The 23,788-nt window shown below is 33.7% G+C and overlaps 3 protein-coding genes across 5 annotated transcripts; all 3 read left to right on the top strand.

Annotated features, from left to right (window-relative positions):
* Positions 1–846: 846 nt before the first annotated feature.
* On the top strand, positions 847–8,172 carry LOC148199192 (2-dehydro-3-deoxyphosphooctonate aldolase). 2 transcript variants are annotated; one of them, XM_088114038.1, is made up of 14 exons: positions 847–1,052; positions 1,166–1,263; positions 1,925–2,021; positions 2,656–2,721; positions 3,277–3,336; positions 3,442–3,516; positions 3,639–3,723; positions 4,389–4,447; positions 5,254–5,298; positions 6,026–6,124; positions 6,304–6,351; positions 6,491–6,538; positions 7,390–7,448; positions 7,936–8,172. In XM_088114038.1, the coding sequence occupies exons 1-13, from the start codon at positions 1,017–1,019 to the stop codon at positions 7,444–7,446; spliced, it is 873 nt and encodes a 290-aa protein (XP_087970164.1). In that variant the 5' UTR covers positions 847–1,016; the 3' UTR covers positions 7,447–7,448; positions 7,936–8,172. The 2 variants fall into 2 exon arrangements, with proteins under 2 accessions (XP_087970164.1, XP_087970165.1); XM_088114039.1 differs by having other exon boundaries at positions 1,140–1,263.
* A 2,390-nt stretch (positions 8,173–10,562) lies between these two features.
* Positions 10,563–17,028, top strand: LOC148199191 (uncharacterized). The gene is made up of 12 exons (XM_088113317.1): positions 10,563–11,024; positions 12,001–12,566; positions 12,646–12,735; positions 12,854–13,093; positions 13,450–13,671; positions 13,750–14,047; positions 14,144–14,466; positions 14,577–14,683; positions 14,771–14,874; positions 14,960–15,033; positions 15,128–15,230; positions 15,408–17,028. The coding sequence occupies exons 1-11, from the start codon at positions 10,808–10,810 to the stop codon at positions 15,227–15,229; spliced, it is 2,343 nt and encodes a 780-aa protein (XP_087969443.1). The 5' UTR covers positions 10,563–10,807; the 3' UTR covers position 15,230; positions 15,408–17,028.
* Positions 17,029–18,452: 1,424 nt separating this feature from the next.
* LOC148199190 (uncharacterized) lies at positions 18,453–23,788 on the top strand. 2 transcript variants are annotated; one of them, XM_088114303.1, is made up of 6 exons: positions 18,453–18,669; positions 18,744–19,249; positions 19,906–20,004; positions 20,682–20,726; positions 22,171–22,308; positions 22,888–23,788. In XM_088114303.1, the coding sequence occupies exons 2-6, from the start codon at positions 18,890–18,892 to the stop codon at positions 23,218–23,220; spliced, it is 975 nt and encodes a 324-aa protein (XP_087970429.1). In that variant the 5' UTR covers positions 18,453–18,669; positions 18,744–18,889; the 3' UTR covers positions 23,221–23,788. The 2 variants fall into 2 exon arrangements, with proteins under 2 accessions (XP_087970429.1, XP_087970428.1); XM_088114302.1 differs by having other exon boundaries at positions 18,453–19,249.

Below are 23,788 nucleotides of genomic sequence, written 5' to 3'. Positions count from 1 at the left end.
GTTGCATTATATAAACACTTATACTCTCGAACATCATATACATTATTATTATTATTATTATTATTAAATCTTAATCAAGAGAATTTTATTGTAATGCCTTAATTAGTTTTTAACTAGTACAAATTTGAATACTTTTTAACTAGTTTGTATTAAATTTTTGTAAAATATTAAGTACTTAAAATATTTCTATTCTATAATTAAGTTTTTATCATTTTTTTAATTTGGTGACTTGTTTATTGTCATAACTATCGTCACCTTGTTTATTTGTGTTCTCTTATTCATAAAATATGAGATTTTGTAATTAATGTAAAATAATATAAAATTCTAATTAATATGAAATGATAAATGATTTTTATTATTTTCATTAAAGATAGTAAAGATTGTCCCTTACATTGGTGATAACCATAATTGTTCACTGAATGCTTATGATAAGTAATAATATAGAAGTCCTTAAAACAAAATTTTTAATTAAAATAATAAAAATTACTTGAGATGGTAAATAAATACAATATTATTTATATTAATAAAAAAATCTCACAATTCTATATGGAGACAAATATGTTAATTTAATTAATACAAAAATTTAATGAAAAAGACTTAATTAAAAAACATTAAAAAGTTATACTCAATTAACAAAAAATTTAATAAAATTTAATTAAAAATATCCCAGAGACCTTAAACTTAGTTTTATACTTATATTTATCATATAATTTTTATATAATGTTTCTTAAGATTGAAGTGTAAATATTGTCCAAAAATTGTGGTGAATGAAACATTACTCACATGATAACTGAAACTCGACAGTAATATTTAGGAGCGATTCCTTGTAGCATTATCACTGAATAGACGAAGGTACAAGTTACGTTTGTTTCTCTCTCCAGATCTGTTTAACTTCTCACTTCTCACGCGTTTGAAATGTCCCACAAACTTTCCTTACTTCTCAAACATTGACAATGTCGTGCTGAATTACTGCATCTTTTCTTACTTCTCCTCTCTGCAGCTTCATTTTCTGCAAGATGGATCCGTCGCCATTGCTGTTTAGCCACCTCAAGGTTCGTCTTTTCTCGCTGATTATGAGTCTCTGGACTCTGAATTTTTCTGGGTCATGGGTACAACTTCTTTTTTTGAATTTTTTTAAGGGTTGTGTTTCTTGGAATCTCATCAGACTGCAGACCCGTTCTTCCTGCTAGCGGGACCTAATGTGATTGAATCAGAGGATCACATTCTGCGGATGGCTAAGCACGTCAAAAGCATTGCATCTGAGTATGTAGCTATCTTTATTTATGATTAATTTTTTTGTCTATGGGAAAATAAATGTCATTTGATGGAAATGCATTAGGACACTGCTACTATAGCACTATGAATTTTCAAACACGTATTAGGCGTTGATTTTAGAATAAAGTAGATTTTGGCAACTCACCTTAGATGTTTCCTTTTCATGAGAAAAAGATGGATACTGGAGTAATACTCATTGGTTTGTAGCAAACTTCTATTTTGTCTTCAGTATGAAGTTAAATATTTTCTCCTTCTTAATATTTAAAGTAAAAGCAAATTAGAGTAACACTGCATAAGATTTATTTAGGTTGTGCATGATCTTGTGTTTTTTCTTTTAATGTTTTTTGGGTATCAGGGGTGTTGATGTAGTATATTTCAAACAATTAGAGGTGGTCGTTCAAGATAAAAGAGGTAGGGTTATTGGAGGGGATTAAACGAAATCTCAGGGGGTATAAGTGTGCGTTACTGTTAAAGTATGGGTATGAATATGGTAAGAACTAATTGAAAAACTGTAACATGACAAACACATGGTTTCCTGATGGTGCAGCAACTTACACATCATTGTCCAAGTTTAAATCGTGAATGAAAATGATAAGTAGATGTGATGTTAATTATTGATGGCTAACGAGAATATATGTGTGTCTTTCAGAGTTGGAATACCTTTGGTTTTCAAGTCAAGCTTTGACAAAGCTAACCGAACATCATCAAAATCATTTCGTGGCCCGGGGATGGTTGAGGGATTAAAGGTTCATATTTCTGCTGTTCTGTTATGATAATATCCCTTGTGGTTGGTATCTTGAGGATTCTAGGTGTTGTAATTGTCCAATAACTTGAGACTATATTAGATCTGTGTGAATTTTTCATGACTTTAAACTAACCCCAAAATATAGCTTGAGAGAGGCAGGGGTGTTTAGTTTCCAAATCATAGTAAGGGGTACTTTGGCCATATGTCCTGCTAATGATTTTAACACGGTCCTTTATGTTTTTTCTGGTTCCACCTATCCTCGAGATTCTGGAGTTAAATGTTGTCAGAGTTGGAGGTAGCTTCTCTACACTTTATTGCAGGGCCTTGAAAAATCTCATTTTTCTAGGTTCCTTGTAAGGACTTTCAAGGTTCTGAATTAGCAGTGATGTCACCTTGCAGTGCCAAAACGATAAGATATTATACTGGTGATACTAGTTGAATTTGAAGTCATCTTTGTAGTATGTTTCTTTATGACCTATATTAGCCGTTGATACTGGCACTGGTACAGTAATAGACATTTAGTGTATTTGTTGAAAATGTAAGTTCCGTTACCTAAATCATCGTATTTGTGTTGGATGATGCTATTTATCCTAGTTGAACGTTTTCCTTTTCTTATTTTTCTGTTTTATTCTCAGATACTCGAGAAGGTTAAAATAGCTTATGACATCCCTATAGTGACAGATGTGCATGAGACCACCCAGGTAAAGTATTTAGTTTTATTCAATTCATATTTCATGGCCTTCTTGCAGGTGTTGAGTACTGACATTATTTGGCATACCAATCAGACTAGTTTGATTTTAATTATATGTTGTTTCAAAAGGATATCATTATATGCTTGTTAGTGCCGAAATAAGGAAATGGCAAAAAGTTTTTCTTAATTGTTTGATAAATGGAATATGAGCATCATGAAATAGTTGATACCTGGTTTAAATTCGTATATGTTCTTCCCCTCGTGTAATCAGTTGATGTAGAACCAGTAACTTATAAAACATTTTGCTTGGATCTTTCATTGGTATGAAACTATATCTTGTAAATCCAAGTTTGCCTCTCTTATTACGTGATATTTTCCTTAACAATTTGTTGTACCCATCTAAATTTGAAAATTAAAATGTTTGGTGCCTTTATTTTTTTTTTTAATGTTATCATATTGAATGATCAAATTTATTCTTCCAGTTTATAATTGTGAATGCTGTGTGGTATTTGTTATGTTAGATTCTGACTCATAATCTACATTGGACACATATCTTTTTTGCCAGTGTGAAGCAGTTGGCAGAGTTGCAGATATCATTCAGATTCCCGCATTCCTGTGTCGCCAAGTAAATAGATATTGCATTCAATTTCAATATCCATTATAATTGGCTATTAAAATTTAGTTGACGTGTCACCTTTACTTGTTTCATTCATTTTGCTTCTAATGACAGACAGATCTTCTAGTTGCAGCAGCCAAAACTGGGAAAATTATCAACATTAAGAAGGGCCAGTTCTGTGCTCCTTCTGTAAGTATACTATCCAACTTTATGAGTTACAATTTCAATAGTTAGCAATGACTTAACTTAAGTCTCGGAATTTGTGTCTACTGACTTTTACCATCATGGTTTCGTTGTTTTCATGTCTGTAGGTCATGGCAAATTCAGCTGAAAAGGTTCGGTTAGCTGGAAATCCTAATGTGATGGTTTGTGAGAGAGGAACAATGTTTGGATACAGTGAGTAATTATTGAGGTTTTCTGTATGTTTCTGAATTATGTGAATCTTGCAAGAAACATTCAATAATTGTGATAGGCCTTTACTGGTATATAGTAGAAGGAAAACCGGTACACATACCGGTACACAACCTAACTGCCAAGGCAGTTAGAGTGGGTAGTTAGGAGGTTTGTATATAGGGGCTGAGAGGGTAGGTTGAGGGGTTAGCGAAGTAAATACTATTGTATCTTTGACTGTTTGATGGATAAAGAATCATTGTTTTTCAGTACTCTTGTGTTGTGTTTGAGTGAAGAGAAGTGAGTTACATTAGGTTCTTGATTAACGAACCTAACAAATTGACGAGTAATTGCTTTTATGTGGAGAAAATTATTGTTTTCCCTTTCAATCTCTAATGCTTCATTTCTAGAGCATTTTTCTGTACTGCAAGATGTGATTTGTTATATGCCCACCTGTTGTAAGCAGTCTTGTGTTCTTTTCGCTTGTCTAATTTTAAATTGAAATCTCAATTTTGTTTTACTAATCTGTTACCCGCCTTCTTGGCCTCTCATTTTTAATCAAAACTTCTAATGTATATTGCCTTAGAAAATCAATCATTGAAATCAATTGCTTTTTTGCATTTTTGTTTACAAAACCCAGAATGATTAAAATCTTTTCCTTTTTCATGCAGATGATTTGATTGTTGATCCACGTAACTTGGAGTGGATGAGAGAAGCCAATTGTCCCATTGTATGTAAACCTTTCTTTTATAGCATGCTTTAGGATAAATTATTTGAATATTTATATTCTTTCTTACTGAGTGAAAGATTAAAGTGGAGAAAGGGCATTTTCTTCCAGCAGCTTTTCTTGATGGCATTGTCTCAATCATTTATTTGATGAAAATATTTTAGTTGATTGGATGACAATTCCCTGTGAACACAATCAACCTGATACACAACTTTTAATATGGACGATGTTTCTTCAATTGCTTACCCTATGAACATTTTCTCTCATGCTGCCATCTCTCCTTTCTCTGCAACTCACACTGACTTAGGATAAGGTTGATTCCATAGTTCCTGAAAATATTTTTTTCTTCAGATGGATATATTACCCTAGTTTTAACATGTAGATGACTTTGATCAATTGTCTGTAGTAATATCCTTAAAAAGGTAGAACTAGAGTATTTTATTTTGAATATAAAATTCAAAGAATTGATTCTAGTGTGGTTTAGAGGGTATAATTCATTTTTTGTTGATCTTTTAGTCAAAGAGGTGTATTAACATTTCACTTTTTTGCAGTCTCAAATTTATATATTAGCTATTTACTCAATTTATGAATTAAAAAAGGAGGAAGCTAGAGTGCATGCATTTATTTTTAGTATTTATAAGAGTGAGACTTAATTTAGTTCTTTATTATTCCCTTATTACGTAGAACTATTCTTTTATGCAGTCTTTTATGTCAATTTAAATTTCCTCATGGTGATGTTTCTTGCACCTATCTTTGATGTTGTTTGGTTTTTGGAAAACCCAAATATTTGATGTTGGTGTTTGCCTCAGGTAGCTGATATAACGCATTCGCTACAACAGCCTGCTGGAAAGAAGGTATGTTTACTATTGTTGACACTCATATTTGTTTGATATTAACTTCATTTTCAGCAGTCTATTTCATGTGATACAATTTTAGCTTGCAACATAAAATAGTGGAATAAACACTGCTGTAGTATTGGTGTTGACATTATCTGTTAGAATATTTGAATTATTAGTTTATTTTCCAAGTCTTATTATGTTAGCAGTCTTTTTGGGCTATAGGCTTATTTTAGTTTGCTACACTAAAACATGACCGAGTTACTAGTAAAACCACACAAGTAGGTTGTTTGCAGTATGTATTTTAAAATACAACACCTTAATCTTCTATCAGCCATTGACAAGTTTTTTTCTCCCTTTTTCTTTCACATCAATCATCTCAATTTCAACCATCTCTTTTATATATTTGTGTTGGGCATGTTGGTATGTGAATATAGCATAGGCCAACTTTCACTCAATTTTGCTGGGAGAATTACGGATCACAGTATTCAGATTTACATTGCCAAAAGTTCATGCATTGCTTCTATGCTTTGCTCATTTATGAGGAACTGAGAATCATTTAGTATCTTTGACCGATGAGATTTTCACTCTCTGTGTGTTTACTGTATAAACTTCTATGCTATGCTGCATTAATATGTTTAAGTATATTGACTTCTGTAGTTCAAGCTTTTCATTGACATTCTGAAATGACCTTTCCAAGTCTTACACCAGTTTGGTTGGATTAAGATTTTGTTTTCATGAATAGTTGGATGGGGGAGGTGTTGCAAGTGGAGGTCTTCGAGAACTAATACCTTGCATTGCAAGGACAGCAGTTGCCGTTGGAGTGGATGGGATCTTCATGGAGGTATAGAGAATAGGCTATGCCAATTATAATTTAGTAGTACTTTATAAAATAAGCTGTTTTAGAGTAAAATTTCATCCATATAATTTTCGCTTGCAATTCCAATATCTTCCATTCAAAGAGTGTCTTTATCTGTTTAGTTTGTTATCGCTGAGCTTCTAAAAGCTTTCTTGGGCTTTCAGGTGCATGATGATCCACTGAATGCTCCTGTTGATGGACCAACACAGTGGGTGAGTTGTTGCTTATCGCAGTTATTCAGATTAATACACATAATATCCTCGATATTTGTTTTCCTTTGGATGTTCCCTGTATTTTTTTTTTAAACTAGGGCACTTAATGAACTATGTTCAAAATCCTCTTATGTGACAGCCTTTGCGCCATTTGAAGGAGCTGCTTGAGGAGCTTGTAGCTATTGCTGTAAGTTGTTACTTGAAATTTATGATTCTAAGTCGTATGATATAACCTCTAAATAGGCAATTGGGAAGAGTCTTCATACCCCTACTGCCTAGGAAATATATTATTGAAAATATATCAAAGCTTGTTTGTTATTAAACATCTTACCAACAAAGATGATAATAAATCCTCTTTTAGGATAAATTTCCAACTCAATCTATTCTGTTCTGTGATTGGGAGGTTGGTTGATGAGATTGGTACGTCAAGAAGGTTAGGGTTCTAGTTATGAGATCAATGGTCATTGACCTATAAGAAAAAAAAGGGTTGATAATGAATCTGTTTTTTATTTGAGTTAGATCTTCAACAAGCTGAATTTTTCACTCTCTTGAGTGAATCCTAAGTTGGTCTTGGAGATCAGAAGATTGTTACACTTACGCAATATTAAAAGGATTGAGCTTCTCAGTTTTCTATCAGTATAAAAAATTTAATGGACTTATGTGATTGGTCTATATTCCATATTAGAATAAGTTTGAAAATAAACAAACTCCTCTTGAGTTCAACTTTTCAAAGAGAAATACTACTTACTGGCAAATTCAACTTCCTCAAAGGAAAGGATTTAATCTCTAGAATTTGGATGTGATGAAAAATCAGAATTCCTAGTTCAGCTGATGTATATTTTATATATATGAAAAAAAAGGAAGATTACGTTATATGGAAAAATTTTATCTTGTAACATTCAATCCTTTGTACCCTGTGTTGGTATGTAAGGAGAGGGGGTGGAACAATGTCAAACTGGTTTTCGGTTGGTTGGAGTCAATAAGCTGCTATGTAGTTTTGAACCTGAATTCGACTAACTCCAGTTTGATATCTTGTAGAAGGTAAGCAAAGGGAAGCAACAGTTCAAAATTGACCTCACGCCATTTCGTGAATGATGGTAAGAAATGCTTTTCTTTCACCATATATTCATTTATATTTTTGTTTCTCCAGCTAGTTAAGGTCCCTTTTTCTTTGTTGATTTTTGACTAAAATTATAACCTGCAAGTATGTGATTTCACATCTTATTGTGAAAGCATGTTCTTAAAGCCATTTTCACAGGGTCTAAAGGCAAAATATTTAACGTACTACATGAAATATCCATTGATAAAGATAAAATCAAATTTGAACTTTAAAAGTCAACCATTTGTACAAGTTATCCATACACTTAATTAAACACTGAGCAATCGCTAGATTGTTATCAAACTTACGGAAACATCGAATGAGATTTTAAATAACCAGAAACTTCTAATGCAAAACACGACCAGGAATGCAATGATGAATTCAGAACTGATTATCCTATTGTGATTTGAGATAAATTGGAAGTGATTTTACCTATTTTAAAGTATAAATGCATACACATCTTCTAACCCGAACTTTGTTTGCAGGTGATGGCTTTCGGTCGTGCTGAATATGATTATGTGAGTTTTGATCTTTTAAGATTGCTCAAGGTTGAATCTATGCTTGTTACTCTGAAGGGGTAACAGCACCAACTAATGTTGGTCAAATATCGTGTGTAGCCTAAATCATATCAATTGTTAAAGATGAGACAATTAATTGAACACTGTTTATTAACTAAATTTATTCTCAGGAGATTAATTTATTATTTTCTGCCATTTCTCCAAGTACTTTCTTGAACATTTTCAAGCCGTTACTAAAATATCACGAAGTAAATTGGGTCTGGTGTATAAAATTTTAGCCAAGTAGCTTAAGGATATTCTTTACTTTTTTGGAGAAATTTCAGAACTGATAATAGAGGATGAGTAAATAGTCTACACTACTGTTGTGTTCGTATGGAAGGATGTACATTTAAGACAGATAGATATGCCACTGACCATTATGTTTGATTGTAACTATTTGAGTGTGAGTGCGATCTAGGATTTGCAAGATTGGAAAGAGATTTAATCTTCACATAGGGAAGGAGATTTGGAGGTGAAGAGTCAGATTTTACAGTGTTACCCTTTCACATGAAACTATTGCTGTCCATGAGGCAGATGATATTCATAATGTTGGAACCGATTCCAGCATATACTGTATCCCCAACTTTATTGGTTTGATTTTCTAACTTTTTTTTTTGCATTGTTTTGAAGATTTTAATAATAATAATAAATAATAATAATAATAAAGATAAAAAAGTAATATTACATTTTAATTTATTAATTATTTTATTTTATTATATCTGTCAAATCTTTTACAAATTTTATTTTCAAATTTACTCATTTTCACCTTCAAATCTTTTAAAAAAACACAAACTTTATTTTTCAATTCATCTGCCAGTTCTTTCTTAAACCCATCTTTTTCATGTGAATAATACAACCTAAGAATAATAAGTTTAAGATTTCAATAATAAATATTTTAAATGTTCTTTTTAATATTTATTTTAATGAATGACTTAGTAAAATGTTTTCCACTCAGTACATAAAATATGAATTCAATTGACAATATTTTAAAATAACGAATTAGGATATATGTCTTGTTTAGTGTGAAGATATTGTAGGAAAATAAGAAAATAAATTATTGGAAGAAAAAAAAGAAATAAATTATTGCAAGAAAAATATTTTTTAGATATTTAAATGTAATCAACGTTGACCTAATGCATTCTTGGGATGAGGTATTAGAAAGAAAAGAAAAAGGAAAAAGAGGAAGATTTTTCTTTGTTTCATAATCAAAATTCTCCATACACAAGGAAGATAGAAATTCGAAGAAAAAATATCACATAATTATTTTAAGCTGGAAAAAACTGTTTACAAAGTAAAGAAAAAGCTCGTAAAACGAGATATAATAAAGAAGCAAAACTTAGTTTTCTCCAAACTTGCCGTTGAAAACTGAAAAAGATTTACACTATAATAAGTTATAACGGTATATATAATTGATTACCTAGCTAATATTTTATTAATAATTAATTAACTTAATTTATAAAGTAGTTTATTTTAATATATCAATATTTGGTTTAATCATATAGACTTTTCCTATTTCTTATGACTTTTTTTGTCCTTTATTTTTTCTTCAATTGAGTATTTATTTTGGAAAATTAAAGTAATTAGGTTAATTTTATCATGTGATGTTTTAAATACTCTTTTAATTATTTTTTATTTTATAGAAATTTAAAAATAATTATCATATCAAACTGAGATGGTGTTGTGTGAAACGAATCGAATTGAGTTGAATCAAATTGAATAGAATTAAGTTGAGTCAAACCAAGTTGAATCGAATTCAATCGAGCTGAGTCAAACTGAGTCAAGTCGAACCAAGTTGAACTAAATCGAACTGAGTAGAGTTGAGTCGAACTGAATTAAACTGAACTGAGCCTAGCTAAGTTGAATCGAGCTGAGTCGATCATGTCGAATGAGCTTAGCCAAACCTAGTCAAACCAGCCGAAATTAAATCGAATTGAATTGAACTGAAATGAACTAAAACTGATTGAACCAAATCAAACAAAACCAAACCGAACTAAATCAGATCAAGCCAAACAAGTTGAGCCAAACAAATCGATCCAGCCGAATCGAATCGACTACAGTCAAAAGCGACAAAATTTATTCGAAAGTACCCACCAGTGTAAATATTTTTAGCATTCCTGCATTGATGAAATTGTTATCTTCAAAGAAATTCTTTAGGTATAAATCCAAGAGAGCTTGTATCTTATTTGTCTTTATTGATTTTATATATTCTGATGTCGTCATCGTTTTCTAATTTTTTTTCTTACAACTTTTTGCCTAATTTAGCTTATTATAATGTTTTTATATCTTTTGACCTAAGTTTTGTTCCTCCAGGTCTAATTTGTTTCATATTTTAGTGTTTTTATACTTTGAATTTAATATATCTCATTCAATTTTTTATTTATTTCTGCTAATCTTGTCTGTCTCACAATGTTAGTATCTTTATTTTTTAAATTTAATTAATCTCATATCTTTATACCTAATTTATCTCTTATTCTATTTTATTAATTGCATATTTTATTTAATTTTCACCCTACAAAACATTCTTAATAACCACATGCCACTTATTCCTTTCCAAGGGTTTTGCCTTTGCTTTTGAGTTTGTTCCCTATTTGATTCTCAACCTCTCTCTCTCTGTGCTTTTTTATTGTCTCCCTCTTCTCCAAATTTCTTATCCTTTTTTCGCATTTTGTTTCACTTCAATTTTCATTGGTCTTCGACTTTAACCCTTCCTTCCTTCTTCTGCGAATTAGGGTTTTATTTTCAATTGGGTATTTTTTCCTCCGGGATAGTTTCCTCGATCTGCTTCAATAACTCTGCGACAATGCCTCCGAGGGTAGTGAAGAGAGGCGCTGCAGCGAAGAGGGCGTCGAGAGGATCCTCGAAGGCTGCACCTGATAACCAGCGTGAGCCAGAAACTGCTGAAGTGGAGGCCAAAAATCATGCAGAAAATTCAGCTGTTGATGTTGGAATGGAAGAAAAACACTTTGACGTGGACCAAGAGCTTCCGGAAGCCCCAAATGGGTCGGCTAAGGTGGAAAGTAAGTCTCTTTCTTTATTTAATTTATATATTTTTGAGATTTTTTATTTGGATCTTTGGAGGGTGAGATGCGTGCAGTGTTATATGTATTTCATTATTTGCTGCATGTTCTGAATTATGTGTCATGGGGATTGTAGAAAGTTCAAAATTTTACTTGGACTTTAAGGCGGGGGGGGGGGAAAAAAAAAAAAAAAAAAAAAAAACAAGGTCGTGTGAATTTCGGTTCTGCAAAGGTTTTAAATCGCGGTTGTAATTATGGTCATAGCTTCCTCCCAATACTTCACACTGGGGAAAATTGGAGACAGTTGTGGTTTCATCACAATCGAAGGTTGTGGTTTTCTCACAATCCTTGGCATGTGGGAAATTGCAGACATGGCGGTAGTTATTGTTTCATCACAATCATTGGCTTTGCGGAAAATTGCAGACAAAGATGACCACAGCTGTGGTTGACAATTGTGAGATTGTGGAGAGCCCCAAAACCTTGACGATGCAGCCATAATTATGATTTCAGACAGTTTTTTAAAGCCTTGTGTTCTGCATCCGTGTATTGGTTCTTCGTCAATATCTTAATTTGATTAGGAAATAACTGGTGAAAATATAGTTTGGTTGTGGTAAGGAGAAATTGATACAGCCCGTCCACCCAAACCATTTTTGAAAATTATGGAAAACATTCTTACGATGTATTAGTTTGGATGGTGCTGCCTCTTATTGCTCCTTTTTGTATTCATTGTGTAACTTAAGATGGAAGCCGTTATATGGGATGGATATGCTACGAAGATGGGTTTTATTTATTGATTTATTTTTTCTATAGTTCCTTTCCTGATGCATATTAGTGCTGTGTTCTGCACTGGTGGATGTATTAGACCAAGAATGATGAGGATTGATTGCGAAACACGGACTTCCTTATTTTATTAATTAATGTGATGATAGAAGGGTTGTGTATTTGACTGGGGTTTTAAATATTTATTTTTTGGCAGACAATGAAGAGGAGGTTAAGGAGTCTATAGATGAATATGAAAAAGGTGAACATTTAGATTTAGAGGATAATTATCCTGAGTATGAAGCAGAGGATTATGGTGGTGTTGACTATGATGAAAAGGAAATTGAACAAGATGAAGGTCAGGATGAGGCAGATGAAGTAGAGGAAGAACCTGAAGAGATTATAGGTGACGAAGAGGGTGATACAGGTGATGAAGAAGTTGAATATGTTTATGAAGAAGTTGAGGATGACGATGATGGTGAACATGCTGGTGAGGAGCATGAGCATGATGAGCATGCCCAGGTGCCTGACGTGGAGGAAGAGGAACACCGCGAAGTTGTAAAGGAGAGGCGAAAGCGTAAGGAATTTGAAGTATTTGTGGGGGGACTAGATAAGAATGCTACCGAGCATGATCTGAAGAAGGTTTTCAGCAAAGTTGGGGTAGTTACTGAAGTCAGGCTGATGATAAATCCCCAGACTAGAAGAAACAAGGGATTTGCATTCTTGCGTTTTGAAACTGTTGAGCAAGCAAAAAGAGCTGTGGTGGAGCTAAAAAATCCAGTGGTAATTTTTTATCTTATTGTTTAAAGCAGGTTTAAAATTGCTAGCATATTAAATCGTGTTTTTATTGCCCCAATTTCAGATTAATGGTAAACAATGTGGTGTTACTCCAAGTCAGGACAGTGATACTCTCTACTTGGGTAACATATGCAAGACTTGGAAAAAGGAAGCTGTAAGTTTTTCTCTTGGTCTATTTCTTGCTGCCTTTGATACTCAAGTTATCCTTTCTAGTATTATTTCTTGCCACATTCGAGGCTTGACTTACTGCTAATTGCAACTTCTGGTGCCAGTTGAAGGAGAAACTAAAACATTATGGAGTAGAAAATGTGGAGGATTTGACTTTAGTAGAAGATGATACCAATGAGGGGATGAACCGAGGATTTGCATTTTTAGAGTTTTCATCTCGTTCAGATGCTAAGGAAGCCTACAGGAGATTGCAAAAGAGAGATGTTGTGTTTGGAGTTGATAAGCCTGCGAAGGTTTCCTTTGCTGATTCCTTTATTGATCTGGGTGATGAAATTATGGCACAGGTATCTTTATGAATCTGATTTCCTTGCTTTTGCCAAGGGTCATTACATAGGAAATACAAAAAGTATGGTTCTTTGATCTTATGGAAGCATAAAATCTACATTGACTTCCAACGTAGTGCTTCAGCAGTTTTTTGAATGACAGTACTTTAGGGTTATGACTTAGTTTTCTACTGATTTATAAAAACAATACTGTGGCTTGACTTTATTGTTCAATTAAAAAATTTCCACAAACTTAATCCAATTTACTCTGGAGGAAGGTTAAACTTTATCATATTTAAGAATATTTTCTGTCTCTGTGATGGTCATGGGTGTTTAGCTGTTAATAACTTGAAATGATCATGTGTATGTAACTGCAGGTTAAAACTGTATTTATTGATTCACTACCTCCGTCATGGGATGAAGATTATGTCCGGGATCTTCTCAAGAAATATGGAGAGATTGAAAAAATTGAGCTTGCTAGGAACATGCCAGCTGCACGCAGGAAGAACTATGGATTTGTTACATTTAGTACACATGCTGCTGCTGTGGAATGTGCTGATAGCATAACTAGTGCAGGGTTAGGTGAAGGTGACAGAAAGGTTAGCTTGACTTTTAAATACATTGTTCATTTGCAACTGTTAAATGTGTCATTATATAATGCTTCTTGGTTGTTTCAGGCAAAAGTTAGGGCAAGATTATCACGGCCCCTTTCCAAACCTCTTCAGAGAGGCCGTGGGAAACACAATAACCATGGGACAGACTTTCGTTCTGGTCGCAACTCTGGAAGATTGGCAAGACCTTCACGGGGTCGACCTGCTCCATCTAGTTATCCTACCCGTGTGGTTAGAGGCATTGGAAGTCGTGCTCCACCAGTTAGACCTGTTAGTGTTAGAAGTAGACGTCCTGTCACATCCATGCTAGAAAGAGACAGGCCAGTTGCTCCTCCAGCTAGAACCTTTGAAAGGAGATTGACTGGTATGAATTATATATCTATCTATACATGTGTACATATCAGACCTCCCCTTGTTAGTGTGTCTTTATGAATAATAATATTGTATTGTTGCCTGTTAGCTCCTGCATATTCAAAAAGTGGCATGAAAAGAGACTATAGTCGACGTGAGGATCTACCGCCTCCAAGAAGCAGAGTTGCTGCAGATTATGGCTCTAGGATAGCATCTCAGAGGCACACATCTTATAGGGATTATCCTGCCCGTGGTTCTGACTACCCTGAGCTACATAGAAGTAGTTCTCGTGCTGCACCAAAGAGGGGTTATGTTGATGATGGCTATGGCCAAAGATTTGAGAGGCCTCCTCCTCCCCATCTAAGTTATCGAGAAGGACGACCCCGTGACTATGAAACTATAGCTGGCTCAAAACGTCCTTATACTGCTATAGTAAGTTTTATTTCTTAAATGTATACATTTATTTTAACTAGATCATTTTAATTGTCATTTCAGTTTTCTTTTTGATAAATGAAATGTTTTACATTAATTTATCTCATCAGGATGATGTTCCTCCACGGTATGATACTGGTGCTCGCCAATCAAGATCCCGTTTAGATTATGAATACGGAAGTAGTGCTTCACAATATGGAGATGCTTATCGTGATAGGTTAGTTTTTATCTGAACAAGGTTCTTGCATTCTCCTTGCCTCAACCCTGGTGTTTTTAGTAACTTATCCCGCATTTTGATTTGTAGACTTGGAAGGTCTAGTCTGGGATATAGTGGCAGCAGAACTTCCATTTCTAGTCAAGAATTACATGGGACGTATGGCAGTCGACAGGGCATAAGTTATGGTGGAGGTGAATATTGTGGCACATATAGTCTTAAGTGTTATCTTAAACATTAATTGTTAAGGCTTACATCTTATTGTGTGTTGCATGTCAGGTTCTTTTGGTGGTAGTGATGGTGGTATGTACACATCAAGTTATGGTGGTGAATACGAATCTCGTGGAAGTGATGTAATGTTTCTTGTCTTTCTCAATTATAAGTAGTGTGTTTTATATTTATCTATCTGCGACATTCGCATATTTAAGTGTATTGTTGATGTTATAGGTTGGGGGCCGCTCATATTCGTCCATGTACTCTGGTAGAGGTGTGGGTGGTGGTAGCAGCAGCTATATGGGTGGTGGTGGCGGCTCTGGGTCTTATTATTGAGGTAAGTTTTCTAACTTGATGCCATTGCATTTTGTAAAGTACATGCAGAAGCACCAGACTATGTAAATCTCATTTTCTCTGAGGTTTCTCTATCCTCGAATGGCATCTCCATATTTTTCGTAAGGGATGACTGGTAAAGGTTGAACACCTGGTCACTAGTGAATTTGTCTATGAACAGATCTAAATACATCAAAAAGACTGCTGTAGGGTGTGGAATTTGAAGCTTATACTCAATATGACGCCCTACCATTTGGAGCTGAGCATTACTAAGTAATTGCCTGGTTTAGGAATGTCACTAATTGAAGGGTTATGTCAATTCAAGTCTTCTCTCGATGGACAAGACAAATTCCTACTTCTTGAATTTGTGCTGTAAGCTGAAGTTGATTATAATGGAAAGAGAAATGCTGAGCATATGATGTATAATTTAACTTCGTATTATAAGGTTCCCTCATGGGTGGGAAATGTGAAAGATCACACTCCATGTCCTGTACAATTGGAAAGAACCAAGGCCCTGGATATTACTTTTTGATTACGGATTATTGGATTTTTTCCTGCTGTCATAAAGTCGGTTTTTTTCGTCACAACAGAGATATTTTTCTTTGGATTGATTATGTATTCGCCAGTGGTATGATCACGAACAAGAATGAACTACGCTGCACTTTGTGGAGCTACCATTGATAGTAGTAATATGAGCACTACTTCGGCAATAAATAAAGGAAAGTTTACGAAATAGTAACACATCCTAGAAAGTATGATGAACTGATAGTGTGTTGCTGGAGTGTTTAACATGATATCTTGTACGGAGAGGGGGAGTACAAGATCCAAATGGAGCATTGTATAATTTTCCTTGAGATCCTTTACTTGCCCCCCTCGGAATTTTTCTTTTTCTTTTTGCGATGCATCTCTTTTCCATACTTCATTACTATCCAATCCAGTTGCGTAATATCTGGAAGACCAATTACCCTTATGCTATATCATTGGAAAATGCAACTTTACGAGGTTGTAAAGTAGCTGAATGGATTCAATATCATCTGTGTTACTGGAAGATTTTGAATTTCAAGAAATTAAGGGGATTGGCGTTTTATATCCAGGTTATATATCCTGCATGATTTAACTAAACTCATGCCCCAATGGCAAACAAGAACTAACCAAAATGTCATACTAAAAACTGTCTTCTCGTGAATTTTTTAACTCCAGTTGGCTAGTTAGTTTCCAAGTCGCCTTAAGTAGCAAATACTTTTTAAGTATTTAATATTTTTGGAGTCTTAAAAGGCCTTGGAAGCTGATGCCTGTGAAATTAGAATTCAAATTACTGACTTTTTTATATTTAAAAGATTCTTAGGATATTTTAACAGTTCACCTGCCTTTCAAAAGTGCTTCCAATCCATACTAGGTTTAATATAATGATGTTTTCTGTTATATTTCATGCAAATCCGAATTCTCTACATTGCTTTATGTTTATTTAGATCCTGTGCTTCTTGTGAATGATTGGTCTCTCAGTCTGGATTTGCATTGTTCTTAGATTCTTTTTTGTTGAAAGGCTTTCATTTCACTACCCTTCATGGTGTGTGGGATCTTAACTGACTTGTTGGATTTTAGTTTCCAGTGTGCTCTTTTTCTGCACTGCAGGGTGTTGCCCCTCACCAAGTTCTTTTATAAAATTTGTTTCTGCATTGCTCTAGAATTTTTTGTGGTTTTTATTTGACACTACGATCTCGTTACAGATTATGTAAATTGTTTCATTCATGACATTGTAATTCTGGGTAAAATACCATATAATGCTAAGTTTCGAATTACCAGTCTCGTGTTGTGGTTATGTGTGCTATTACACACTCTCGAGCTGCTATTTTTTTTTATGGGGTTTTGTAAAATTCTTAATGGACGAGTTATGTTTGCTTCTGATTAAATACAGACATGGTTGTTAACATTTTGTAGTTGATGTTTTACTCATTTGTCAAATCAATCATCAACTTAAGAGTAAAGCATAGCCAATAGAATCTCCGGAACTACTAAAGTACCGGATTTTTTATTTGTAATCACTACAGTGGAAGCCAAAAAAAGAAATTACAATAGATACTTTATTTGCTGAGTATGAACACAGTTGATCTTCTACTGAATGTTGCCTAAAATGAATCCAAACACGAACTGGGGTGAGTACATGTAAAGTTGTATTACAATGGAATTAATTTTAAAATTTGATTTAGGTAAAATGAACTTCGAAGAATAGTTTTGTTTTTAAAATAAGAGTGAAATTATATCTTTCTATTTAAAATTTCAATTCAAAAAAGGTAATTATTTAACAGAGCTAAATATGAAAACACTTCTGTACATTAGCACTCAAATTTGTTGTTTTTCCTGCACTCTTGCGCATCACACGGTTTTTCACTTCAGTCCTATCTGAAATATATTTTAGATTAAGTAATTTAAAATATAATTTCAGAATTTATAATTCAAACAAAGTTATGTAATTAGAATATGATTTTGAACTGCGTAACTTGTAATATTTTCTCATTACATAAATGTAATTTAAAATATGATAATAGATTAAGTAATTCAAAGTACTATTTAAATTGCATAATCTAAAACATGATTATTTAATCCGAAATATAATTCATAATTGTATAATATAATATTCCAAATTAAGTACTTTAAAATATAATAATTTAGAAATGTCCTGGATTACATATTTTAGGATATAGATGAATTAATTATAAGATATAATAATAGCAAGTAGAATTGATTATTGAGTATGGGATATTACAACAAGGACATATTGATATTAGATATGGTGAACAGTACAAATGTGCAAATGTTCATACAATAATACAAAAACATCACATTCTCCAAAATTTCTGACATTGTTATAAAAAAGTATTTTGTAACTTAAATCAATTGAATTGCGTTAATTCAAATACCTTTGCTTTATACTTTTTTTTTTAATTCTTACTCAGTCTTTTGAATTTATGATATTATAATTCATCTCTTGAAAGTATACAAATATCATATAATCCCCCAAAACATTAAAGGTGATTTTTTTTTTAATTTGAAACTAGAAAAGGGAAAAATGATAGCTATTTAATAATTTTAATCATTAAAAACATTATTATAATTTTAAAGACTAATTTTAGAGCTACTATCCTTAATTAGCAAACTTCCATTCCTGACAAGAGAATAACATTAAAATATAATTAAGAATTAGTAAATTAAGTTTGAATGGCAATAAAAACTATTTTAGTGGTATTATAAAAAACATTATTAGCTAAGCAATGCGTCATCATTCCCTGGGTGGAAAGTAGGTTGTTGTCAAAGGTTGTACAGTAATCTTGTTTTGCATGGACTTTGCAGGCACGCAATGTGAGGTGAAAATAGTAACAAGAGTCAGAAGACAAAACTGAGTGCATAAATCACAAAGAAAGGAAAAGAAAAAAGAAGGAAAAGAGGTAAAGATAGATTGATGAGAAATAACATGTGGTTTTTATTTGCAGTGGAAGCATCACCTTTCTGTTTGTTTCAGCTTCATAATGAAAAAGCCGCCAACGATCTCGTCCTCTTTGCTGTTGTTGATGTTCACGTTTCCTCTGTTCTCCATCCCCCAAACGTAGAAAAAAGGAAAAGCCAAGAACGAAGCCACCCCTTTGCAATTTCTCTGCATTCTGAAAAATGGGTCGTCGCCAAAACGATTCAGATTTTGGTAGGTTCGCGCTTTTTGCCCTCTTCTTGATTGGCACAATCTCCTGCTCCGCGGTGTACCTTTTCCTTTCCGTGATCTTGAGACCCAACAGTGAATCTCTGCCTTCGGTGGAAGATGAGGGTCCAAAAGAAGAGCAATGTTGCAGAGGGGTTGAGAATTTGGAGCTTTGGGGTGAGGCTGTCAAATGGGGTTCTGAATTTGTTTTGAATTCCTCCGAAGAATGTTGCATGGCGTGTAAGAGAATGTGTAACGGTGAGGGAGGACCCTGTTTGTGTAATTCCTGGGTTTATTGTGGAGATAGAGAGGCGTGTGGACCTAGATTTGGTGAGGTATCGTGGCATTTCTTTTTGTTTGCCACTCTAGATTTAATTTATCATATTAGGCATGTGATGTAGGATATTTAGCGTGTTGATTAGCTCTTGCACTTGCTTTTGGCTTCACGTGTAGTGTTTTTTTATTGTTAGTGTGCAGTTTTCATTGGGTATACTTCCCAATGTTAGATCTTGCCCAAGATTCAGTTTTTGTGCCACTTGTTCCCAAAGCCTGACCCCAGTGGTTGTGTATTGGGTACTCGTGCTCCATATTGGAGGTCCGATTTGCTCATGCCAATGAGCCTAAAGCCAACATTTCCTATCCTCAGAATTTAAATGACGCTGTTCTCAATTTTTTCCTGCCTGCAATTGGGTTTTATCATACTTTATATTCTGATTGCTGAATACTTGATACATGGCGAACACTTGGAGATTATCACAAATACGAATCTAGTTGCTTCATGCCTTTGTGCTTTAGTTTAATGGCTTGATTTGGGAATTTGGTTGGGCATAAGAGTATCATCGTTGTAAAGATTGCTGTTCTAGCTTGGTGTAGTTTTTTATCATTGCCTTGAATTAACACTTGAATAAGAATGAAATTTTAATCCTTATTTTTAAGAATAGAATTTTGGAGGTACTTGATAGTTGATTCTATTTTCCTGCTTTCGTTTCAGTGTTGGTTAAAAAAGCAACAGGATGCTTTAAATCCCGATCGACGAGACTCGGGAGATCTTGTAATGTGGACTTCTGGGTTGGTCTTTCGTAAGGGAGAGGTAGGAATATTATTTATTATAGTTTGTTCTATCAAATTATTTTATTTGGTTTGTAAAAGTATTTTCTTTTCTGATTAAAAAAATCATTGCAACAAGTGAAAAACTAGAAAAAAAAACAAGAGATTTGTCATGGAAACCTCCTCAAGAATCCGGTGTTAAGCTCCAACCATATGCATTAGATTGTAGAAATTTTATGTCATGGAGTAACCTGTTTATGGATGAGAAACAAGGTAGAAAGAACTGCAAAATGTTTTTCCTCTTTGAATTGTTATAAAAGGCAGAGTTTTGCTATACAAATGAATATGTGGTATTGTATTTCCTGCCAGTTAATCTGTCAATGTTTCGACCTTAATGCTTTTAAATCTTCTCAATTACTCTGGGAGGATCTTCTGATATGATGCCGCATTACTCCCTATATGTATTTTGAGAATCCTTCTTTAGGTTAGAATCACTTCATTCTAATGTGCTTATCAGTTTTTGCCCTTAATTGTATCCCATCTTTTTTATCATAATTGAATTGAAGTGTAAGCATTATGCAATGATTTATGTTCACATAATTTGCTCAAATATATATTCTCAACATCCTTTTGTTTTCTGCTCAGCATGAAGCTATGTGATTGTTGAATACTAGATCTTTGAGCAACATATAACTTTTCCTTATACACTTGTATTTTTAGGAAATCGTTGGTATGGAAACGGACCATGGAATTCTTCGTATAAAAGTAAGTAATTCTCTACATACCCACTGTATTATATCATTTTCATTTGCACCTTTTTACCCTTGTTATTTTACATCTGGTATGCCAGATATGTTTTTCATTTTTATGTTGTTTCTATCATGTAATTCTTAATGTTAAATCTAACAAACAAACGAGACACGTCCAATGTGTTTGAAAAAATAGAAGTCATCTAGCTCTTATTAAATTGCTTCTCTTTATGTATTAATGTGTGTGAAGGGGAGGGACCGATAGATGGCATACATGTTTTGGTTTATTAGTATTGTTTTTTGTATCATTTAGTCATTTTACAGATGGACTAGGAGAAGTTTGACTATGCATAAGAAGTTTGTTAATTGGCTTGCTAAGAGAGAGAAATAAGGAAAAGAATGGGAAAGGAGCATCTCTAAAAGCTAAATTTAGCTTGCAATAGAGAATAAAAATTTAGGAAAATTATATGAAGTAGCTTCTACAAATTAGCTTTTGCATAAGTTAGTTTTAACTCTTAGAAAATCTCATTTAATTTTTTTTTCTCTCGTACTTATCTTTGTGGAGAGATGCTTGTTCAAATGTACCTGGAGATAAAGAGAACATAGATTTTTACACTTTGTTTAGAATTTCTAGTAACTGCACCTATTTTTGTCTTTTTTCCAAAGCAGTATCTAATCACATGCTTTTCACATGCTGATTATTTTTCAGCTTGAATCATTCATCTATTATCTACTTGGTCTGATTATTTTTGTGAAGCTTTGCATAAGTTGCAGCTGATAGCATCAGCCAAAGGTTTGGAAAAAGCTGATAGCATAAGTTGCATATTTTGTGAACAGATTATGTAAAGCAGGCTATTGGAAAAAAATAACTTTGAGCAGATTATGTACATATGTGACTTTTTTGAGTGATTTAGGTTCAGAGACATTTGAAAAGGTAGTTCTTTTAATGCATACAAGCTTGGAATACAGGATTATCTAGTTCCAAGGAAGATGGCTTGTTACTAGGGTTGATGCTAAGTGCACTTGTCGACCAGTGTTTAAGTCAAGTTCAATATTAAAAATGCAATTTTGGATAGCGCAGTGAGTGATTTCTGTGTTGACATATTCTGTACCAAGTAGTAGGTGTAGCTTGAAGATGTTGCACTTGCACATACTGTCATCCAGCCTTATACTTTTAGTTTAGAGTGTCACTGGATAGGAGGGGGAAGGATTTTTTAATTTTGAACTCTGCTTCAACTTTTGCCCTTATTTGATGAAGATTCTGTCTTCTCTGAGCCTTAATCATGTTGCTAGCCTTCTAGTAAAATGCAAAGTTATATCATGACCAATATCTAGATATAATGGCTTGACTTTCTACAGATATATGTATCTGGGACAGTCTAATGCTCTCCTAGTTATGCGATAGATAGATTGAGAGGAGGAAACTGAAAAAAATGTGTTCTAAACTTTCATTGCCACAGCTTTTACCCGAATGCGCACCAAATTCTGTCTTCTACATTCTTGAGCTCTTGGCACTGCCTCACTGTATTGGTTGTCAGATTCATAGAGCTGAAAGCCGAGGAAGCTTTTGGGATTCAAAAGGAAATCACATAAAAAGGGTAAGATTTATTATGTTAATAACTATAGAAAATTGTGCATAAGTTCTGCATAGATTTGCTGCTTGTTTTAATCAATTTCCTTGTGAATGAATTGATTTTGGTTGACAATGTATCTGCTCATCTGCTCATCACATGACTGGTTGCTGTATTTTTATACTGCCTGCAAATGTTACTTAAATGATTTTTTTTTCCTTTTCGGGATTCTTTATAGCAATATTTCGTGGTAATTATATTTGACTTGGTTACACTCTGTTCTTCTGCATTTTATTCATGGTTAACTCAACTTTTTGTGGCCCTCTGCTTCTTCTATCGGCCATTTAAAGGAAAAAAAAAAGAGAGGATAAATCAAGTAGTGGATCCATTTGTGTTTAATACTGGTTCTATCCTATACCTGCATCTGCTTAATTTTTATCCTAGCTTTCTTGTTTTGAAGTAGTTGAAGTTTCTTCCTGAATGGTGGAAACTTGTCCTCTGCTGGCTGCTTTGTTCTTAAATTTAATTTCTGTACAACTTACCTCCAGATTATTGATTATTGACAACCCCCTTTTTTTGTGTTTTTGAATTTGAATGTTGATGTAGACTCCATATGGTCCTCCTTTTGCACTTATTCAAGGAACATTGGAATCCCATGGGTCTATTTTCAAGGATATTCCAAAAGAGTACTGCCCTACCGTAAGAAGAGGATCTGTAGCATGGGTTGGTTCTGGTCCAGAATTCTTCATCAGCCTTGCGGATCACGAGGAATGGAGAAATCCATACACCGTTTTTGGCTATGTTCTATCTGAGGATATGGAAGTCTTAGAGAAAATTTCTCAGCTTCCAACTAAATCTGAAATCTGGAATAGCATTAAGATCTCTATCTTGGAGAACCCAGTTTCATTACGTTTTCGAAGAATGAACACAAAGTCTTGAATTCTCAATTTCATTGATTTGTTCTTTCAAAATTTTCCTTATTTGTTAAGTGATAAGGGGTTCAATATGGATCTTGGGCTCAAGTTGCTTTCAGCCATTCTAGCTGATTGCAAATCAAATGGAGTAGAGTGAGTGAGTATACAAGTTTTATAGGTATGTCTGTGGATATTTCGTGCTTCTGTTATTTCATATTTCCTTGCACATAACTTAGTGTAGAAGAAAGGGCAGCATCATTCTCATCATCGTAGACAACAAAATCATACTGGAAATGGGATTATGTCCCAAGATACTAGCTGATGACACCCATTTGCAGGCATTATTGTGTGCTACAAAACTAGTGAACATTTCTTCATTCACCATCAGATTAGGTGGACCCATAGAACAGAATAATTGACTCATTGTATTGAAGTTTGTGCCTTGCACTTCTTGCCTTTCATCACACAAAAATATTTTTTGAAGTTTTAGTATTTTCTCTTGTTAGGTAATATTTTGTACATTTCTGGAAGGAACTTCAATTTTTGACATATCAACGTGGCAAGTTGCTTCATATAAATAAGATATTGACAAA

The sequence above is a fragment of the Vigna umbellata genome, chromosome 4 (genome assembly GCF_029865625.1).
Source record: "Vigna umbellata cultivar VRB3 chromosome 4, Vumbellata_1.0, whole genome shotgun sequence".
Classification (NCBI taxonomy): domain Eukaryota; kingdom Viridiplantae; phylum Streptophyta; class Magnoliopsida; order Fabales; family Fabaceae; genus Vigna; species Vigna umbellata.
This window is presented reverse-complemented; position numbering and strand designations above follow the sequence as displayed.